Here is a 17,745-nt window from a genome sequence, read left to right as displayed (position 1 = left end):
ATCATACGAAAATGCAAAATTTTGAGAAACTCGTATCAATTATGTGTCAATCTCTCATCTCAATGAAACGGTATGGTGAAAGTCCTTAATTTCAACATTAGCTCCCGACTCAAAACCGGGGTGATCGAAAACTAGCATTGAAACACTGAATAGCTCTAAATTGAAACACTTGAGGGCGCTGCTCACTAGCGGAAACTCACTTCACACGCATTTACAAAAAACTCACTGTATATTCTGGGACACAATGAAATAATAAAAATGGGTCCGGACAGAAAGAACATGTGTTAATAAATTTGTTCCATGCTTTTCAAAAGGTGGAAAAATACATTTATGTACAGGGTAAAACGGTGTACACTTGTATTTCCATACAGCATGTATGGCCATGTATTTAAAAATGACTACAAGCTGGTATAGGCGATCCGCTCCGCTAAAAAAACAAACATGTTTTCGGTTGTTGCCATGGTAGGACGAACGTGAAGCTAACGTCGATATATGACGAAAACTTGGCCCTGTATACGAAGTTCACAAAAAACATTCAGTCTTTAGAAGTCATTTTACTTTATTACTAGGACCATGTTGGGACGTATTCTGCTGTTATATTTTCTAGATTGAACGCAGCATTAACAGTTCATTCAAAGTTACAAACACTGATTGGTAGATCCAGCTCCTTGGCACATCCAATCAAATCACTCAATTTAACTAAAATCAAATACAGCTTTTGTCACACAGGTTTGTAGGGATGGCCAGCTTCACCAAAATCATACCAATCATACGATGATCTCTACAGCATAGATTTAAAGATATTACACAAACATTTGTCAACATTTTTATTTCCAATAAATGAAAAGTTTGGCATCAGTGAAATAAAATCTTAATACCAAAATCTCACATGAAGACACATTTCAATATTTGCAAAAAAAGTTAACATTTGATTGATGTACAAAAACTGTCTACAATGTACAAACACATTAAAGCCTACAACAACAGCGTAGTAATAAAGGCAATAAACGAAAGAAGCACAATGTGTGGAAACTAAAATATGTGCAAGACGTAATGCACTGTATGTCTCAATACCCCGTCTATATTTGACACATGACCAAAAACTGACTATCATTTCAAAAAATATACAACAGCTGATGAACAAATCTGCAACTTCCAACAGAAATGTAAGACTAACAAAGTATATTTTGTTTGTTTGTTTAAACTTGTCAAAGGAAGAGGGGTGGGTTGAACCAGAGGATGTAATCCATTCCTACAGCTATCGAGTTGAGTTTTTATAAATTTTCCTTTGCTGGGAATTTCAAAAACATCAAAGTTGTAAACTATTTATTAATATTCAATAACAATATTAAATTCAAATGAGTTATGACTGGCTGCAGGATGTCAACAATGATCAAAACTTAAAATGATATTACATGTGCCTTCTAACGACGTTTTAACACAGACTGCTACCTGATTTCAAGCTAGCGGGATACTTTGACGATACACTGTGGAAATAAGATTAAATCTGTATAGCTTCAAGCATGCAAAACATTTATTTACGGGGCTCAATGACCAAGACATTGACAACATTGCCTTGATAGCAAAGAAGTATACAATACAGAAAATACAGATATTCCAGCACTATAACTATTCCTTTCCTATCAAATCTGGCTTTGAAACTGGACGCCTTTACCAGTCAAATGTAACCACTGGATGTATGATGGAGACTGGAAGACTAGAGAAAACAAGAAACTGAAACTGAAATCAGAATAGGACATAAAATTAAATGATACAGTTACACTAAAGTAAGCAAATCTGTATAGGAAGATTATACATGTAAAATATCAATGTAATACGAAACAGACATTTTGTTTTCTGCCATGCTGGAATGGGTATTGCTTTGCAGATAGCAAATGTTGCACATAAAAGTAATGACAAAATTAACAGTAGATAAAATGAAAGCCCAAAATAATTGTACACAAATCTTAATAGTGAACACTCACTAATTGAGAATAATTACTGGCAGTGATTCATACAATCAAGCATTTACTTGCATGGAAAGTTACCAGAAAATGTAGTACAATCTCAAATATGGAAAAATAAAAATTAGTTACAAACTAAAAATGATTCCAGTGACTATTTCTTAGGGGGGTTGCAGCAACAAAAAAAGAGAATTTGATTTTATTATGAGACAGAATAGTACAGAACAGAATGTGACTGCTCCACTCTGACCCATCATTATCAGTCACTGACTGGCTCCATTGTTTGTCACCATAATGTTTGAACAAAATATATTTTTGAACCAATTAGACAATTTCCCATTAGCCACACAGCATTTTTGAAAAAAAAAAAACTGGGAAAATTATGGTCCTTTCTTGTCCATATTAACGGGTTGAATAATCATAAGGAAAAATATCCTGGGTTCTTCAAGCCATCACTATCCCTTCTCAAAGATGCAATAGTCTATCAATCCTTCAGCACTAAACTATAGTTACTAACAAATTCTACTATAAAAGATTAAGTGATTTTAACATTCGCCGCCCACTGAAAACAAGTCATGCAAAAATATACTACATACTAAGCATAAAAAACAAATAATGCTGCTTAAAAATAGAATAACCAAATTATAGGCTTCAGTTCTAGAAATGTTGCTAGACTAGCTTTAATTGGTCAATGCAGTAATGAATAAGGCATGTTGGAGACTAATCAACCAATCAAAGAAGCAGTTACATACTACCCATCTATTAGCAGTGTTTAAAGCACGTAAATAGAGATTTGCCAACAGACGGGTACAAGTTAGTTAGCTTCTTCATCAAATGTTTTTTTTTATAATAAGTCAAAATATTGCAAACTGAATGAAAGTTCTCTGGAGTAAATGAAAAATTCACATAGAATATGACAACTTGTGCTAAATATATTGCTGCAAATTTTGGTGACAAATGTCACATTCTTCTGTCATTTTTGCCTGCACCAAATGCTAGTAAGACAGCAGCCGATGCACTTGCATTTTGTAAAACTTGGCAGAATGAACTACGAAAAAGTCTAAATATGAAGAACAAATGGAAACTTCTTTGAATTCATGAGGGCAACGCCAACACTAATCCCAGAGGAAGACAGCCTCTCATAACAAGTGTGCGAGAACACTTTAAATCACTAAGCAGTGGCAACACATTTAATAGCCACATTCACCATTTATAATTGCCTTCAAGAAAGTTAGAGGTAGTAACAAAATACATGATACAGCATACTTTTAACTCAAGGCAAGAAATACACCAGACTTTGAGCTCAAGGTAAGTGATACCCGGTACATCATACTTTGAGCTCAAGGTAAAAAATATACCAGACTTTGAGCTCAAGGTAAGTAATACACTATACTTTGAGCTCAAGGGAAGAAATAAATCATACTTTGAGCTCAAGGTAAGTAATACACCATACTTTGAGCTCAAGGGAAGAAATAAATCATACTTTGAGCTCAAGGTAAGTAATACACCATACTTTGAGCTCAAGGTAAGTAATACACCATACTTGTAAGTAATACAAAGACTTGTTTAGTGGGTTGGGATATTGATGATATGGTAACGCCTATCGTGGTCACTCACAAAACTGAAACCCATCTACAATATCCATCATTGACAACAACGATGGGAAGCAGGAAATACTTGAAAGGACAGCTGTAGAATTACTGAAAACTAATATGACCACTAGAGATGCTGTGGTTTTGGACAAGATCTGACAGGGGTCTGGATTGACAATATATTGCCACACCCAGACAGTAGATATGTCACCTTTTTAATATCACGAATATGAATATCATAAATATATGATTACATAGCAAAGGCATAGCAGTTGAAGGGAATTCAAAAGATTGTGGTTGCTTCATGTATTATATTACAACATTAAATGAACAAAAACATGCCTTTGAAAGATCTGAATATACTTGTATAGGAAGAAGAAAAATCTTTAATCTATCATAGTGCCTTGAACCTAGAAGATAAGCCCTACATGTATGTAGGCGTGTCTCAAGAGTTAATGAATACTATCTTTGGAAAGGAATCTGACATGCCTACTAGTATTATAACGACACCATGCATGTAGCCGGCTAAGTGACAATGACTGGGCAATCAGTCAAATGTAACAACAGCAACAAACTACTTGTAGTATTACCATCCACAAAGACAATCAGAGAAAAATTTAAAATTAGACATTTAAAAATAACCTCAGTACATTACTTGAAAATTTTCAAAATAAAAATTATTTCAGGCAACAGGTCAACAACTACAATATTTCCAGTAAAAAATAACTTTTTGATGAGTTTTTCAAATTAGCTTATGTGATCCAATCGCTTTATAATCTCTTCATGAGGATCCCTTGAGGAATTCAGCCAGCGTGTCATCTTCAACGGCTTCATCAAATGCTTCATAATCCTACAAATCAACAGAACGTGATGAAATTATAGTTAATGAGGCAAGAGAAGGGATAAGTTGCTTGTTAATTATGCTATTTTTTTTTGGGGGGGGGGGGGGTACATCACAGAACATTCTATGTTGACTGGATGTGCACCACTGTACCATGTATTTCTATGTGAGGGGTGCTGTGAAACGCGGATCGAGGAACTGGTGAAAACAGCACAAACTGAACATTGAGGTAATCTTAGGCAACCAAATGTACTGTGGAATACTTTAATTTCGCTGGAATTAATTTTCTCTGAAAAGGCTTTTTGGGCGTTCTTTATGGAATTTATTTTCACTGATTTTTGACGAGTTGAATGTGAAATATAGAAAAAAAAGTATATTCGCTGGATTTTATTTTCACGGAATCATCTCTTCAGCGAAAATAGCGAAAATAAATTCCAAGCGAAAATAAAGTATTCTACAGTATATGTTTCACATGTAGGGATATTCTTGTTACACTATTCAGGAGAGTCTCAACAACTAGCCCAAAGTACAGTTTTCTGAGAGTTAAGCTTTTGTTTTCATCGTTGATGGTTGCCAGGCGAGGAAAATGCCCGGATGCTACAATGTTCGCACCTGAGAAAACCATCGATTACTAAAATGATTTTGCAATTCAATGAGTTTCCACATTTGCCATTTCATTGAAACATTATTGTGTGATGTTATCAAAGTGATTGTCTTGCATGTACTATATTTGCTCTATTACCTGCTCACCTGTTAAAAGCTTCCACAAATACAACAAAATCAACAGGGAAAAGCAGCACTCATAAAACAAAAATTAAAAAAAAAATTGATCTATTAAATGTCCACATAAAACAAAAATTATCCCTAATGGTACAAAATCCGTAAAAACTATGGGGCTGAAACATTTGAAAAAAAAATATTATTTTGACCACAGATATACCTCTACACTAGTAATAGAGCAACTACTGAATACCAGTTAATAGAAATAGGACTTATGATCACCTGTAATTTATGTAAACACAAGCTACAAATAGAGCAAATACATGTTTGTTAGATGCACCTGATTTTTACAAAATGTACTAAATAAGGCAAATAAGAGAAGTCAAATTAAAAAAAAAAACATTTACTGGAGGAGCAAGTCCTATTTTATAAGGTCATAAAGAAGATTCCATTTATCTGTGATTCTTGAAATAAAAGATAGTGATTTCAAGGTTTGATAGAACCAGCTGAAGTAGGCCCATCCTTTAAACTTGCTGCAAGTATATCAAGTGAGAATAATGTACTTTTTCAGTCTTTCACTGCTGAGTGAGCCGAGAGTCGCAATTCCCAAACACAATTAAGAATTGCTTTCACAGTTATTCAGAATCTCCCACAAAATTTAAACATAATGTACCAGGAATGAAATAGAACTACTTCTTGTTATGGACAGGTTGAGGCACTATATAATGTAGCCACGGTTTCTTTTAAAATGGTACAATGCAACAGCTAGATAGGATGAGGTTTCTATTAGAAATCTACACAAATGAGAAATGAATGATTTTTTTGTTCTCAATTATCTACAAAAAATGGGTGCGACTTCTATTAGAGATGCGGCTTTTAATACAGATTTTACGGTACTATACAGAGTTTTTACTTCAACCCATCCATTGTTGGCATGAAACATGCAATTCCGTGCATGATGACATATTATATTTGGAAACAAAACTTGATTATTACTTAATGAGTCTAGCTATTGCATTTAAGACCTATGTCAATAACTTTCACTTTCTACATCCACCATGTATTCAACAAATACAGCATTCAATGACTTTGCATGTTAATTTCACTTAGAATTTATTTTTGCTATTTTCGCTGAACAGATGAATCAGTGAAAATAAAATCCAAAAATTCATTTTAAATGAAGAGCAAGTGAATTGTACAAACAGAGTAACATGATCTTCCATCTAAGAGTGGTAAATCGATTACCTTATTTGCTCTTTTTGTAACACATGCACTTACCGGTAGTAAATGACAGGGTTGTTTGTATGAGTTATTGTCAAAATATGATACTTTAAAGATTCAATATACAGCAAATGCAAACAAACTTGGGTTTATATGCACTTCTATTGGACCTGTTCAGAGCAAATATGGTAATTTGAATAGATCTTTTAATGATAATTAATTCAAGTTTCAGAATATATTTATTATCTTCATTATATTCCATTTAGTGAGCATTGTATGTACAATAATAATTCTGCTTGTCAAAATTCTGACTTGCTGGGAAGTCTACACTACCAATCAGACTGGTTCAGCCATAGCAATTTTAAAATCTCTTTATTAGAATCATGGTCCAATGCGAAATTACCTTCTGATGTTTATTCATCACTACCAATTATTCATGATGTGTGATGTTTTTAAACCCAGAAGTGGAACACTTCCAGAAGAGGAAAGTAAACATGTACTTGCACAAAGGATCAGATCATTTCAGGTCACACATGTGTTTAGTTGCATCATGGAGGTAGAAAAGAGAAGGAGTGATGACGCTATTGTTTCCGCTGGTTTCATGATGCTTTGGATTTGTTTACTCACATACACAATGTAAATAATTTGCAAACACGCTGTACAATGTCACAGTTAATCGGCTTACATGTTTCGACTGTATTTGGAAGCTTCACGACATGCCCAAACAGATAACAATAATACAGAATGCAGTGAAAAACGTACGCTGAGTGTACTCAACGCCCGAAATATATTACAACAAAATGCGCGATTTTCGACATCTGCACAGTTCTGCACACCAATGAAAAATGACTCGTCAAAACATCTTGTTATAATCTTATCATGTATCTTTAAATTTCACTGCGGAAATTTGCGGGATTTTTTTAATCAATGTCCAAAGTTGGACGACCATTGCGATGAAAAATATCAGAAAAGAAGTAATCACACATCTTGGTGGCGTCCGTATGCAGAATTTCCGGTACCTACAAGTGTGAAATGACCTTTGTGATCCGATAAAGGTCATTGCGCATGCACAGTTCTTTTATTTATGGTTTGCGCATTCAATTTTATAGACGATGTTTAAACAGATTTTTTTTTTCAGTTCTACTCACGTTTTCTTGTGTAAATAAGCGGCTATCATCATGTAGATAAAACGACTTCTAAACAAAAACAATAAGTGGCTTAACCAGAGCGAAGACAAAGGATGTTTATAAGATTAACATGGGCTTAAATAGCGTCTTCACTCCTTCTCTTTTCTACCTCCATGGTTGCATAGAACAGGTCAGATCAAAGCTGTCTTTCTTATTGGTTGACAGCTCACAATTCATGCTATGCGTATTTATCACTTTAAAAACACAGTGACAACTATAACAGACCAGGCGTGGAAAATTTGTGTCAACACGAGAGATTCTACAAGCTTGTTATTCAAGAACTACCAATTAGCAAGAACGAACGTGATTCTTAGGACGAATGTAATTCACTCACAACTACATTTGTAAGTGAGATGATTTAATATCATCAGACGTTGGAGAAAAGAGGAAATCACCAAAAATCATTAAAATGGCGGGTTGAGTTGAAGCGGAGGAGTCACCACCTGCATATGTGACAGACAGCCATAGTGTGTTGTTGTTTACAAATAGATGTCTACCCATGAGCCTTTGTGTTTTCGCATACATTGCCTTTGCTTCTCTGCAAATCTCTGCATGCGCGCAGATGAAAACTCCGCTGCTTTAAATTTATTACAAAGCTGATATTTACAACAAGCGGTTACAGTACATCGTTGATATATGTTCAAACTAGGCATGTACCCCCTCACAGTTTGCACAGAGAAATCTTACTTTTACACATACATGTACATCACTACTTGCATTTATTGGTTGTCTGTATTTTCTGATGGGGATGGTGGTTCAAGGTTTGGTAGTTTTAAGAAAATGTACAGGTTCTTTGTTTCTTTCGCTTCGTCAAAATCTTCAAAATCCTGAAAGAGATTGAACAAGAGAACATGATATTGGTCTCAGCATGGTACAAGTACAAGGTTACTTGGTGACAGTCAAACACAATGGGTATTGTCAAGAGTGAAAACAATAGTGTTGACATGTTACAATAAACTTACACCAAAGTTTATTATTACCACCACACCTAGACATGAGGAGATATGGTGCGATGACATGTTATTTTTACCTTTATATATACACCATGCAATCCTATAGACTAGAATTCGTAGAAGCTATGACAATAATTGCCTTGATACCCCAACTGAATGTATTGATACCCCCAACTGAATGTATTGATACCCCCAACTGAATGTATTGATACCCCCAACTGAATGTATTGATACCCCCAACTGAATGTATTGATACCCCAACTGAATGTATTGATACCCCCAACTGAATGTATTGATACCCCAACTGAATGTATTGATACCCCCAACTGAATGTATTGATACCCCCAACTGAATGTATTGATACCCCCAACTGAATGTATCGGTACCCCCAACTGAATGTATCGATACCCCAACTGAATGTATTGATAACCCAACTGAATGTATTGATAACCCAACTGAATGTATTGATACCCCAACTGAATGTATTGATACCCCCAACTGAATGTATTGATACCCTTCAGTATTTTCTGAACAATTTCAATCAAGGCATTTTAAGAAATACTGGCCTTAAAATTTAGTAACCCATAAATATTGAAGTTCAAGCAATGCCAAAGTTTCAGTTTTTCACATTTTCCCTGGCATACCAAACTCAGAAAAAAATATATTTAAAAATGCAATATTACATGGTGGGGGTTAAACAATTTGATGTTGATGGTGTCAATAAATTACTTGTTGTAGTTCAATAAAAGTGACAAAATCTCAAATACAATTACATCCTAGTACAATGCAATTGACACTGAGCAAGGTGAAGCTTATTGGCAGCTATACAAATTTGACTTCACATGTGGATAGCATACACGCGGTTGTAAACGTGTTAATAAAAGGGAATACTATAACTGCTTGACCTCTGTTGTTCCATAGTTAACAAAATTATTGCAAAAATATGTATGTATGAAATAATATGAAATAAATTTGAACTGCTGTATGAGGGTAACTCTTGAATGGAATGATATCTTCAGGACGCCTGCTGGAAGCTTCCACAGATAGCCAAAATTAATGGGGAAACAAAAAGTTGCGTCAACTGATTATAGTTCTCACTTCACCAGTAAAAATTATTATTCAAAAATAAAATGGTAAAAATTAAGCATTAGAAAGCCTTATTGTCAATACAGGAATTTTCATTAAAAAAAATAATTTTAAGAGAATTTCTTCTTTTGAAGGATGCAAGTCAGTTGTGAAAACAGAACAGTCTAAGTCTCAAAACAATATGCAGAAGAAATAACACAAAGGACCAAAAAATGTTGCTTTTTGTCATTGTATTGATCTAGGAAACCTGCATTTCATAACTTTTGGGGGGGGGACGCAGCAACTTACCAGTAAAGTGCACCACAAAACGAATATGATGCACTACAAAACGAATATGATGCAACACAAACTCACAAACATTTGATGTGATATAACATTTTTTAAGAGTTTTTTTTTTTAAATTCACTGGTGCATGATTTATACTGACATTGACCATCTTGAAAAAGATCTTGCTATATATACTTATAGAATGTGTAATTTGGTAGTATAATGAAATTCAAATTTTATATAGACAATTAAGGCCATACTTTTTTTATTCATTGTTTCTCGAGTTTTTATAAGAAGGAGGGCGAAAAATAAAATAAAATTAATTCTTTTTTCCATTAGATTTGTGTGATTCTCAAAGAATTGTAAGTGAGCTCATTGATCGGAGAAGAAATGAAATAAAATTTTATTCAATGTATAACCTTGTTTGAGACTTCGGTACTTTGATCATGATACTCCCACGAAAATGCAACTTGGGTTTGTTATGCGGGGGGCGAAAAAAAAAAAAAAAAATGAATATAACAAATAAGTTTTTTTTAAGCAATTTTTGCACTTACAAGTCGCCGGGCGGGAGAAATTACGCTGAAATAAAATTTAATTTTTATTTCATTTTCGGCTCCTGTTCATTAGGCGGGTTCGCGAAACAAGGGATAATAAAAGTCTGGCCTAAGAGTAAATAAAATATTTGTGCTCAAATCACCTAAAAAGTGTACAGTAACGACTTTCTGAGCAGTCAATAAGCTTATTTTGAGGTATTCCATTATGTCTCAGAACCCCTACAAAATCAGTCCTATTAGCAGGCACACTGACCACGTATGATAGAATGGGGAAATACTCTGCAATGTTTATTCTGTCCAGTTAGACAGTTAACTATAAAGCCATCACCCTATTTACCACTATTCCTTAGGGCAAGAAGCAAGCTATTTGTTCAGACGTAACGTATGAAGTGAGAAGAATTAATAAAGAAGTCACATGTAATAACCAAGTTAATAAGTGTGAATTGTATAAATTTTTGTAGCAAATGATGTAATCATCAAGTGTGAGTGATAAGATTGTTAAATTTTAACTAAAAAAATAGAAAATCAGTTGATTTCTGAGTTTCTGACACTGTACATTGGTAAATTAACATATCAGCAGCTGCGAAAAGCACAAGTCAATCTAATAAGTCGCCTACATTCAGTTCAACATAAGAGGTAATTTTTGATGGAGTCCACAAACAAAAAAACAACCTCAGATCAGAGAAACAAAATTTACTTGAAATGCTACTGTACAATTAGCCCTAGAACTACCATATTATTACATTAGCTAAAGGCACAATGTTTTTTTGCCGATTATCTAGCCATATAATACTACAGGACAGGTTATTAGCCAGGAATTTGCAACTGCCAGTCCAAAACAATTCAACTTCATGAAAATGTAGATGGTTTTGGATATATTTTGGTAAAATTATCAAAGAACAATAGGAAAAAACAGAAAAATGGGAAAAAGTTGCCAGTCCAAAATCAAAGTTGCCGGTCTGTTTGGTGGGTGGACTGGTGGCTGGCTAAAACCCTGCTACAAGGTAAGCCAAAATACATGTAAGCTTGCGGATCCAAATCATGTAATATGATGTTGATGTAATAGCATACACACAGCTGGCAATGAATATTTGTTCAAATAAAAAATTAATTTTCCGGCTGTCTGGGTGATACGCATTAGCAAATCAGTGATGTAAATAATTATTCTGATTGATGCTTACATAGCAGTATTCGTTCAATGAATGTATTGAAATGCACATGCATGCCAGATTTAACATTACTCTTTCATAGCTACATTTGCAGAATAATTTTAATTTTATGATAATTGATATTTTTATCACGATGCAATATCAAACGAAATTCTTTCCAAACGCTCCAAAATACTCTATTACATATACATGTAAATATGAACATTATTCACGAATAATTGTCCAGAAAATTATAATTCATATTATTGCTAATTTATGATGTATTAACAACTTTGGAAAACTGACAAACATGATCCTACAACCACAATAATCAGACTGTTTGCAGCACAACTTATACTTGCTACACTGAAATCAACTAGAAGACAGCAAAAGATGTAGTAAGCACATTTAGCTAATACTTACATCTCAATGTACAGTATTTCAGTGACTCAGAAACAAACTGATAAAAGTAAAATTGATTAATTCAACAAATTATGTTGTTAAAATCTTGGTACTTACACAGTATAGGCAGCTAATATTGTCAACATGCGCGGGGAGAGAGTCTTCCAAAAAACAGTGCGGCATGCACTCACACCTAAATATCATGCGTGGTAGAGGTCCTACATGTAGTTAGTATAACCTGTCTAGAAATTACGGCATTCATAGTAGTAGCATGTTTATGTTTCTCGTACATTTTAATATACATGTACTGTAAGGCTAATTTCACAAGAGACACATTTAAGCAAAGTTTTACAGCACTGTTACGTCGCTATGTTCTTGAGGCTGTCGCAGGAACTTTTGCAAAAATGTTGTCCTTGTGAAAACAAGCAACGAAAATGTTAGCTTCCAAAATGTTTACAGCAAACATTACACATTTACAGAGCTCGCAGTATTGGAAATACGATACAGGTATATTTTCTATAGCAAAGCGAGAAAGAGTTGTAACATTGCATGCACAGTAAAAACCCAAGAAATAGTTTTCGAAAAAAAAACATAAGATAATATTGTACATATAAGTACATTTGTTTGTTGAGTAATATGTAAAGTCTATACTGTATTATTATTACTTTGGCATTTCTAAATAAATACCTGTTAGTACGATGTTACTTTATTAGGGGGAGGGGTAATTTTTTCACAAGCAATGTACTATTATTAAATACAGTAGTGCTATTGTACAAAAAGTTGAGAATGAATGAGTAATTGCAAAGACAAATATATATATATATATATACACATGTATATGGCCACTGTGATTTGTATTTTATTAATATTTAAAGCAAGTTTGTGTTATTTAGAATCATAGAAATGGGTAAGCTATGGTACAGGTTATATAACCAGTACAATTCAAGTTACAATTTATAACTTAAACCCAATAAAAAAACACAACCCTATATAAAGTTGCAATTTGATTGAGTATAATTAAACCCCAATTAAATCGTAAACCTATTTAGATTTTTATTTTAGTTTGGTTTGATAGTGGTTGTCAAGTGATGGCATTTTATGTTGCCCTGTAATCACTAACACAGTGTAATTGGACGAAAAGATTATCATTAAGTCACTTTTGTTTTGCATAGCAATATACATTATTACAAGACCAAGAAATAAATTTGTTTCTAGTTATCTTATGGGTCGGTTAAATATGTGCACATCATAGCTTTTTTATTTGTATTGTAAGAATCTTGGGAAAAAAAAGAAAAATTATTTCCATAACAAAACAAAATCCAAGCACAAATTTAGTTGCAAGTTGGATAGAAAACAAAAATGAGTTGTGTGGTTCTGTCATTCTCAACAAATGCTTGGCGACAATATGCAAATTAAAGTCTAGTTGTATTGTCTAGTCAGTGCAATATAGTCTCAACATACACACAGTGCAGGCAGTTTGCAAGTACATTGTAACTAGTTTTATGTGCACTTTAAAATTGTCTTGGTTTCATACTTTGAATGTAAATTTTCAGTCTATTAGATCAATTCGAGAAATGGCAAAGTTAGACCCTTTAAATGCACTGAAAACATTTAATTAAACAGATAACATGCAGATCCCAAATATATAAATTGCACGATATACTGATGATTTTGCAATGTTATATCAGCTACTCAGATATTTATTTCAACATTCTCTCAGCAGATTAAACAGGAAACATTCAGACATTATCAACTTACCCCTAGGTACTCTGTATCACTGAATAGCTGGGGTGGTAACGGTTTACCAGTGTCTGGTTGTCTACTGTTTTGCCACATGAAAGTCTTCTGTTCTTCATCAACTGATATATCAATCCTGTCAAACTCTATATGTTTACCTTCTAGCACCATGAATACAGCCTGTTGCTGTTTCTTGATCTGAAAAGATTTACAATAGCAGAGAAGGAAATTGAATCTTTTCAACCTACGTTTCAATGTTATTAGTTTGCATACTAATTTAGCTATCAGACAAAGACAAATAATTTACGGAATTATACACTGGATATCACATACAGACATACTCTTGGGTTTTGGTATTTATGTACCCAGAGCTACTAGCAGTAAACAGTAGAAGCGTTTCTATAAACCTAGCATCATGGCAAACGTACATTTTATAAAGTTGAAGTTACAGACAGAGGCTTTGTTACTATCAAACAATAAATGTATATATCAATAATAAATTAATATCATTTCTTTATAGATTTAGTCATTCTTTCATTCACACCATTTATGCAAGACTATATTATACAGAGGCTAGTGAAGAGGTCTCACATTTCTTTGATAGAAATGCAGAGAAAAACATCTGAGTTTCAAGTAACAGGCTAACAAAATACTGGGCAGACAAAGTTTTTATTTTATTTTGTTCCCAATGTTATTTCCATCATAAAAATATGCATTTGATACAGACTTCAGATTAACCTTTTCACCACCAGTTCCATCTTTTCATCACAAATTCACAAAATAGTCTCATTTATAGTATGCACTTTCTTTCAGAAGATTAGTACAAAAATGGCCAATGACCAGTAAAAACTAAAAATGAACTCAAATTGTGTCTGTTGGCTCCAAAATTAGGGTTCATTTTCTGAAATATTGAAAAATATAAGAAAAAAGTACAGACAAATTTAGTCAAAAAAGTTTAGTGGTGAAAAAATTAAGAAAGGGTGACGACCATTAATTGATTTTCTGTTCACTGTGAAATCTTGTGTATTGTGTGAAAGGAACGGACCAAACTTCTGCAGCAAAAAAAATCATTTGATTTTTAATTTAAATTTCTTTTAATATCATATGGCTCAATGATGAAATGCCAATCTTTGAAGAAGGGAATATAGCACCAAGATATCCTTATTTCAGCCAAATTGACCATCATAAAATGTGTATAACACATTATTAACCATGGAAATACACAACAAAACTTTCCCATTCCACGTGATGCTCCAACGCCACTCTGTTTCTATGACCTTGTTCTGTATTTTCATTCGATTTCATGCATAACGTGGGACCTTGCAGTGAACAGAAAATATAGTCTATTGCAAGTCAGTCATAATGGTGGATTTATTAGTCCTATTCTGGTCAGTAAATGAAAAAAATTAATTTTTGTTGATGGATGGCTAATTTGCATAAAAAAAAAAGTTCACACGATAATATAGGTACATGTAGGGTTAGTGGAAACTCTTATTTTTTTCCACTGCTAGTCTAATTACTTTCATACTCAATTTAACATTGTATCTTTTATAAAAACCTTTCATTTAATTTCATTAATAACATTAGTTTTAAGGCAGTTTGATCTGAATTTGAATTTTGCTCTATTGTGGATGTTGCATATATACGCAATGCATTGTGGGTGAGAATAACCCATTGTATATAATATAATTTTTTTTTTAAATGTTATCACAATATTGGGATTCATATCATTAATTAATTAATTAATATACGACTTTTTCATCCCATGAGACTTTTTAAAGTATAGTTTTAATTTGCAAAAAATACAATTTGTATTCGGAAAATATGCTTGAACTGAAGATATATTGGAGTGCAAAAAAGCATACAATATGATTTATTGAGATAATCTGTAACAATGTTATTGTGAACACTATTCATTTCTGTTTGACCTCATGCATTCAGTGCATACACATTCAATGGCAATCAATACCATGTGTGCTGCTTCCCTACTACAATGTAAATCCTTCCATATTTTTTAAGCCACAGAATAGTTGAAATTTGTGAATATATTGTAGCAGAACATCAGTGAAAGCACCAATTTCTTGTTTTGTACTATAAATATTTAGCTGTTCTTTTGTAAAATTCTTAAATATCATGTTAAATTTAGAAAAAATTACCAGTCACAAACAAATTTCAAAAAAAAAATGCCATAAAGAAGAAACTATATTTCCTATAACTACATGTATATCTATTCCTAGTAATCATTTTGAAAGAAAAAAAAAAGTTTATTTTATGCAAATGAGCTCATGGTCATACCATACTGTGTTGTTTTATTGCATGTACTTCCTTCTACATGTATGTAGTATTAAAGTGGCTAGCGCTTGTACACTGTCTTAAGGAAATACATGCTGAAAAACTGCTAAGACTGCTATCAAAAACAAAACTGAATAATGGAAGATAACAGAGAGAATGCAATTGTTTTTAAACATGTATTTTGTAATAAACAACCCGCAGAAGCTCTTACACGGTTTACTACAATCGTAACACTTCCAGAGGCTGCATGCTGGATGTCGCAATGATTAGCAACTGCACTTTCAGGGAATAACACTTTCAAATTGGGCAATTAATTTAAAAAGGCAAATGGGTGTAGGGACTAATTGTATGGATAATCGCATGTTCATTTATCGTTTTACTGAATCTGTTTTGAATATGATTGTAGGTTGCAGTCATTTATGGATTGTTTGGGGTATTTTGGCTTGTTTGCCTAGTTTTTGAGGTTGTTTGGGTCATTTTCAATATATAAGAGGCCCAGTGAAATTTATAAACATTTATAAAGTGAAATGGAATGTCTTTGTTGCACTGAGGATAGTAATTGATGTTCAACAATTAAATCAGAAAATTCACCAAAATTATGTTTCCGAGAAGATAACTTTAGACAATTTTTATCGCTGTACATGAATGACAACAGTGGTTGTAGAAATGATCATCTCAGTGGTGTCAGGAATGGATTTCTGTTGCAAATTTGGCAGCACGGAGGTGGGTGGGTGGGGCATGTATCGCTTCAGTTCACATAAAGTTTAATCGTTTTAGATTTCATAAACAGCTTAGAGTTTTAAATAAATTCAAAAAAATCTCGAATTGAAATCAAATACAATTGTTGCAACTCATAATCATAAACGATTGTGAAATTCGCCGCGAGATTCAGCAAAGAAACCTAGGTGCATTTTGTTTGAAAACGGAAGTATAGTTGTATAATTAGTATTTTAGACACAACATAAAAAAACAGACGCGAAAAAAAAGCAAAACTGTGCAAATACAAGGTAATGCAAGTGAATAACATGTTCACCCTATATAAAATGTCAGAAATTGATAACAAATATTTGACCGGAGAAAAACAGAGACCTATTGTGGTCACGGTGTCAATGAACTGGTAAGAAACGGGTGTATATTTTCGACTTTTTCTTTGATTATTTGTAATTACAACACAGATTTAATTAAGCAATTATATTCTCATTTAGTGAGTACATATAATTTTTGATTGTTGTAATCGTGCCCAATAAATAGCTCAGTCTTTCAGCTGATTCTGATGTAAACAACTCGGACGAACGGCAGTGTTGTTAAGTTGACCCTTCGATGACTCACCTGAGGGGAGCTAGAAACACTGGAGTAATACACTTTAAGAACCATCTTGAATTACGAAATTCAACGCTAGATGAGTTGTCTGTTATACTATGATGCTCACTTAATCGTAACTGAGGAGATATTGAGCGCGATGGAATGGATATTTGGATGATTTCAACCAGGAAGTGCAAATAGAGAAGTACGGAATATCATACAAAATGGCAGACGCGACCCCGCCTATCAACCCCTGATGTGGCGACGTCATCAAAACAAAGCGACTGAAAATAAAAACAAAATAGCTGTATGGTTTATTTTATGTTCTCACCTAAATGTTTTCATTTTGACTTAAATTGCCAATTTCACGCTATATCTGACATCACATCGATCGAAAAAATACGCCCAACAGTGAGATGTTGAGAAACGAGTATTGCGTGAGCAGTGCACAAGAAGTGATGACGAGTTATTTTGTGTGC

General features: G+C 33.5%; 1 protein-coding gene across 4 annotated transcripts; it reads right to left on the bottom strand.

The window, feature by feature from the left end:
- Positions 1-810: 810 nt before the first annotated feature.
- Positions 811-17,512, bottom strand: LOC100369580 (SH3 domain-binding glutamic acid-rich-like protein 2). Of its 4 annotated transcripts, none has more exons than XM_085504977.1 (4): positions 17,294-17,512; positions 13,694-13,870; positions 8,213-8,352; positions 811-4,406 (listed from the first exon to the last, which is right to left on the bottom strand). In XM_085504977.1, the coding sequence occupies exons 1-3, from the start codon at positions 17,336-17,338 to the stop codon at positions 8,245-8,247; spliced, it is 330 nt and encodes a 109-aa protein (XP_085361103.1). In that variant the 5' UTR covers positions 17,339-17,512; the 3' UTR covers positions 811-4,406; positions 8,213-8,244. The 4 variants fall into 4 exon arrangements, with proteins under 4 accessions (XP_085361103.1, XP_085361102.1, XP_085361101.1 ...); XM_085504976.1 differs by having other exon boundaries at positions 8,225-8,352; XM_085504975.1 differs by having other exon boundaries at positions 8,243-8,352.
- Positions 17,513-17,745: the final 233 nt, after the last annotated feature.

The sequence above is a fragment of the Saccoglossus kowalevskii genome, chromosome 11 (assembly GCF_978046115.1).
Source record: "Saccoglossus kowalevskii chromosome 11, keSacKowa6.1, whole genome shotgun sequence".
Classification (NCBI taxonomy): domain Eukaryota; kingdom Metazoa; phylum Hemichordata; class Enteropneusta; family Harrimaniidae; genus Saccoglossus; species Saccoglossus kowalevskii.
The sequence above is the reverse complement of the archived record's forward strand: the minus strand, read 5'-3'. Positions and strand labels throughout refer to the sequence as shown.

Bases quoted from the DNA above. Each gene is read 5' to 3' on its own strand.
- LOC100369580 (XM_085504977.1), bottom strand. From the start codon at position 17,338: ATGGTTCTTAAAGTGTATTACTCCAGTGTTTCTAGCTCCCCTCAG. The intron at 13,871-17,293 runs GTGAGTCATCGA...AAATCTTTTCAG, and splicing joins GTGTTTCTAGCTCCCCTCAG to ATCAAGAAACAGCAACAGGC. The intron at 8,353-13,693 runs GTAAGTTGATAA...AATCTCTTTCAG, and splicing joins GTGATACAGAGTACCTAGGG to GATTTTGAAGATTTTGACGA.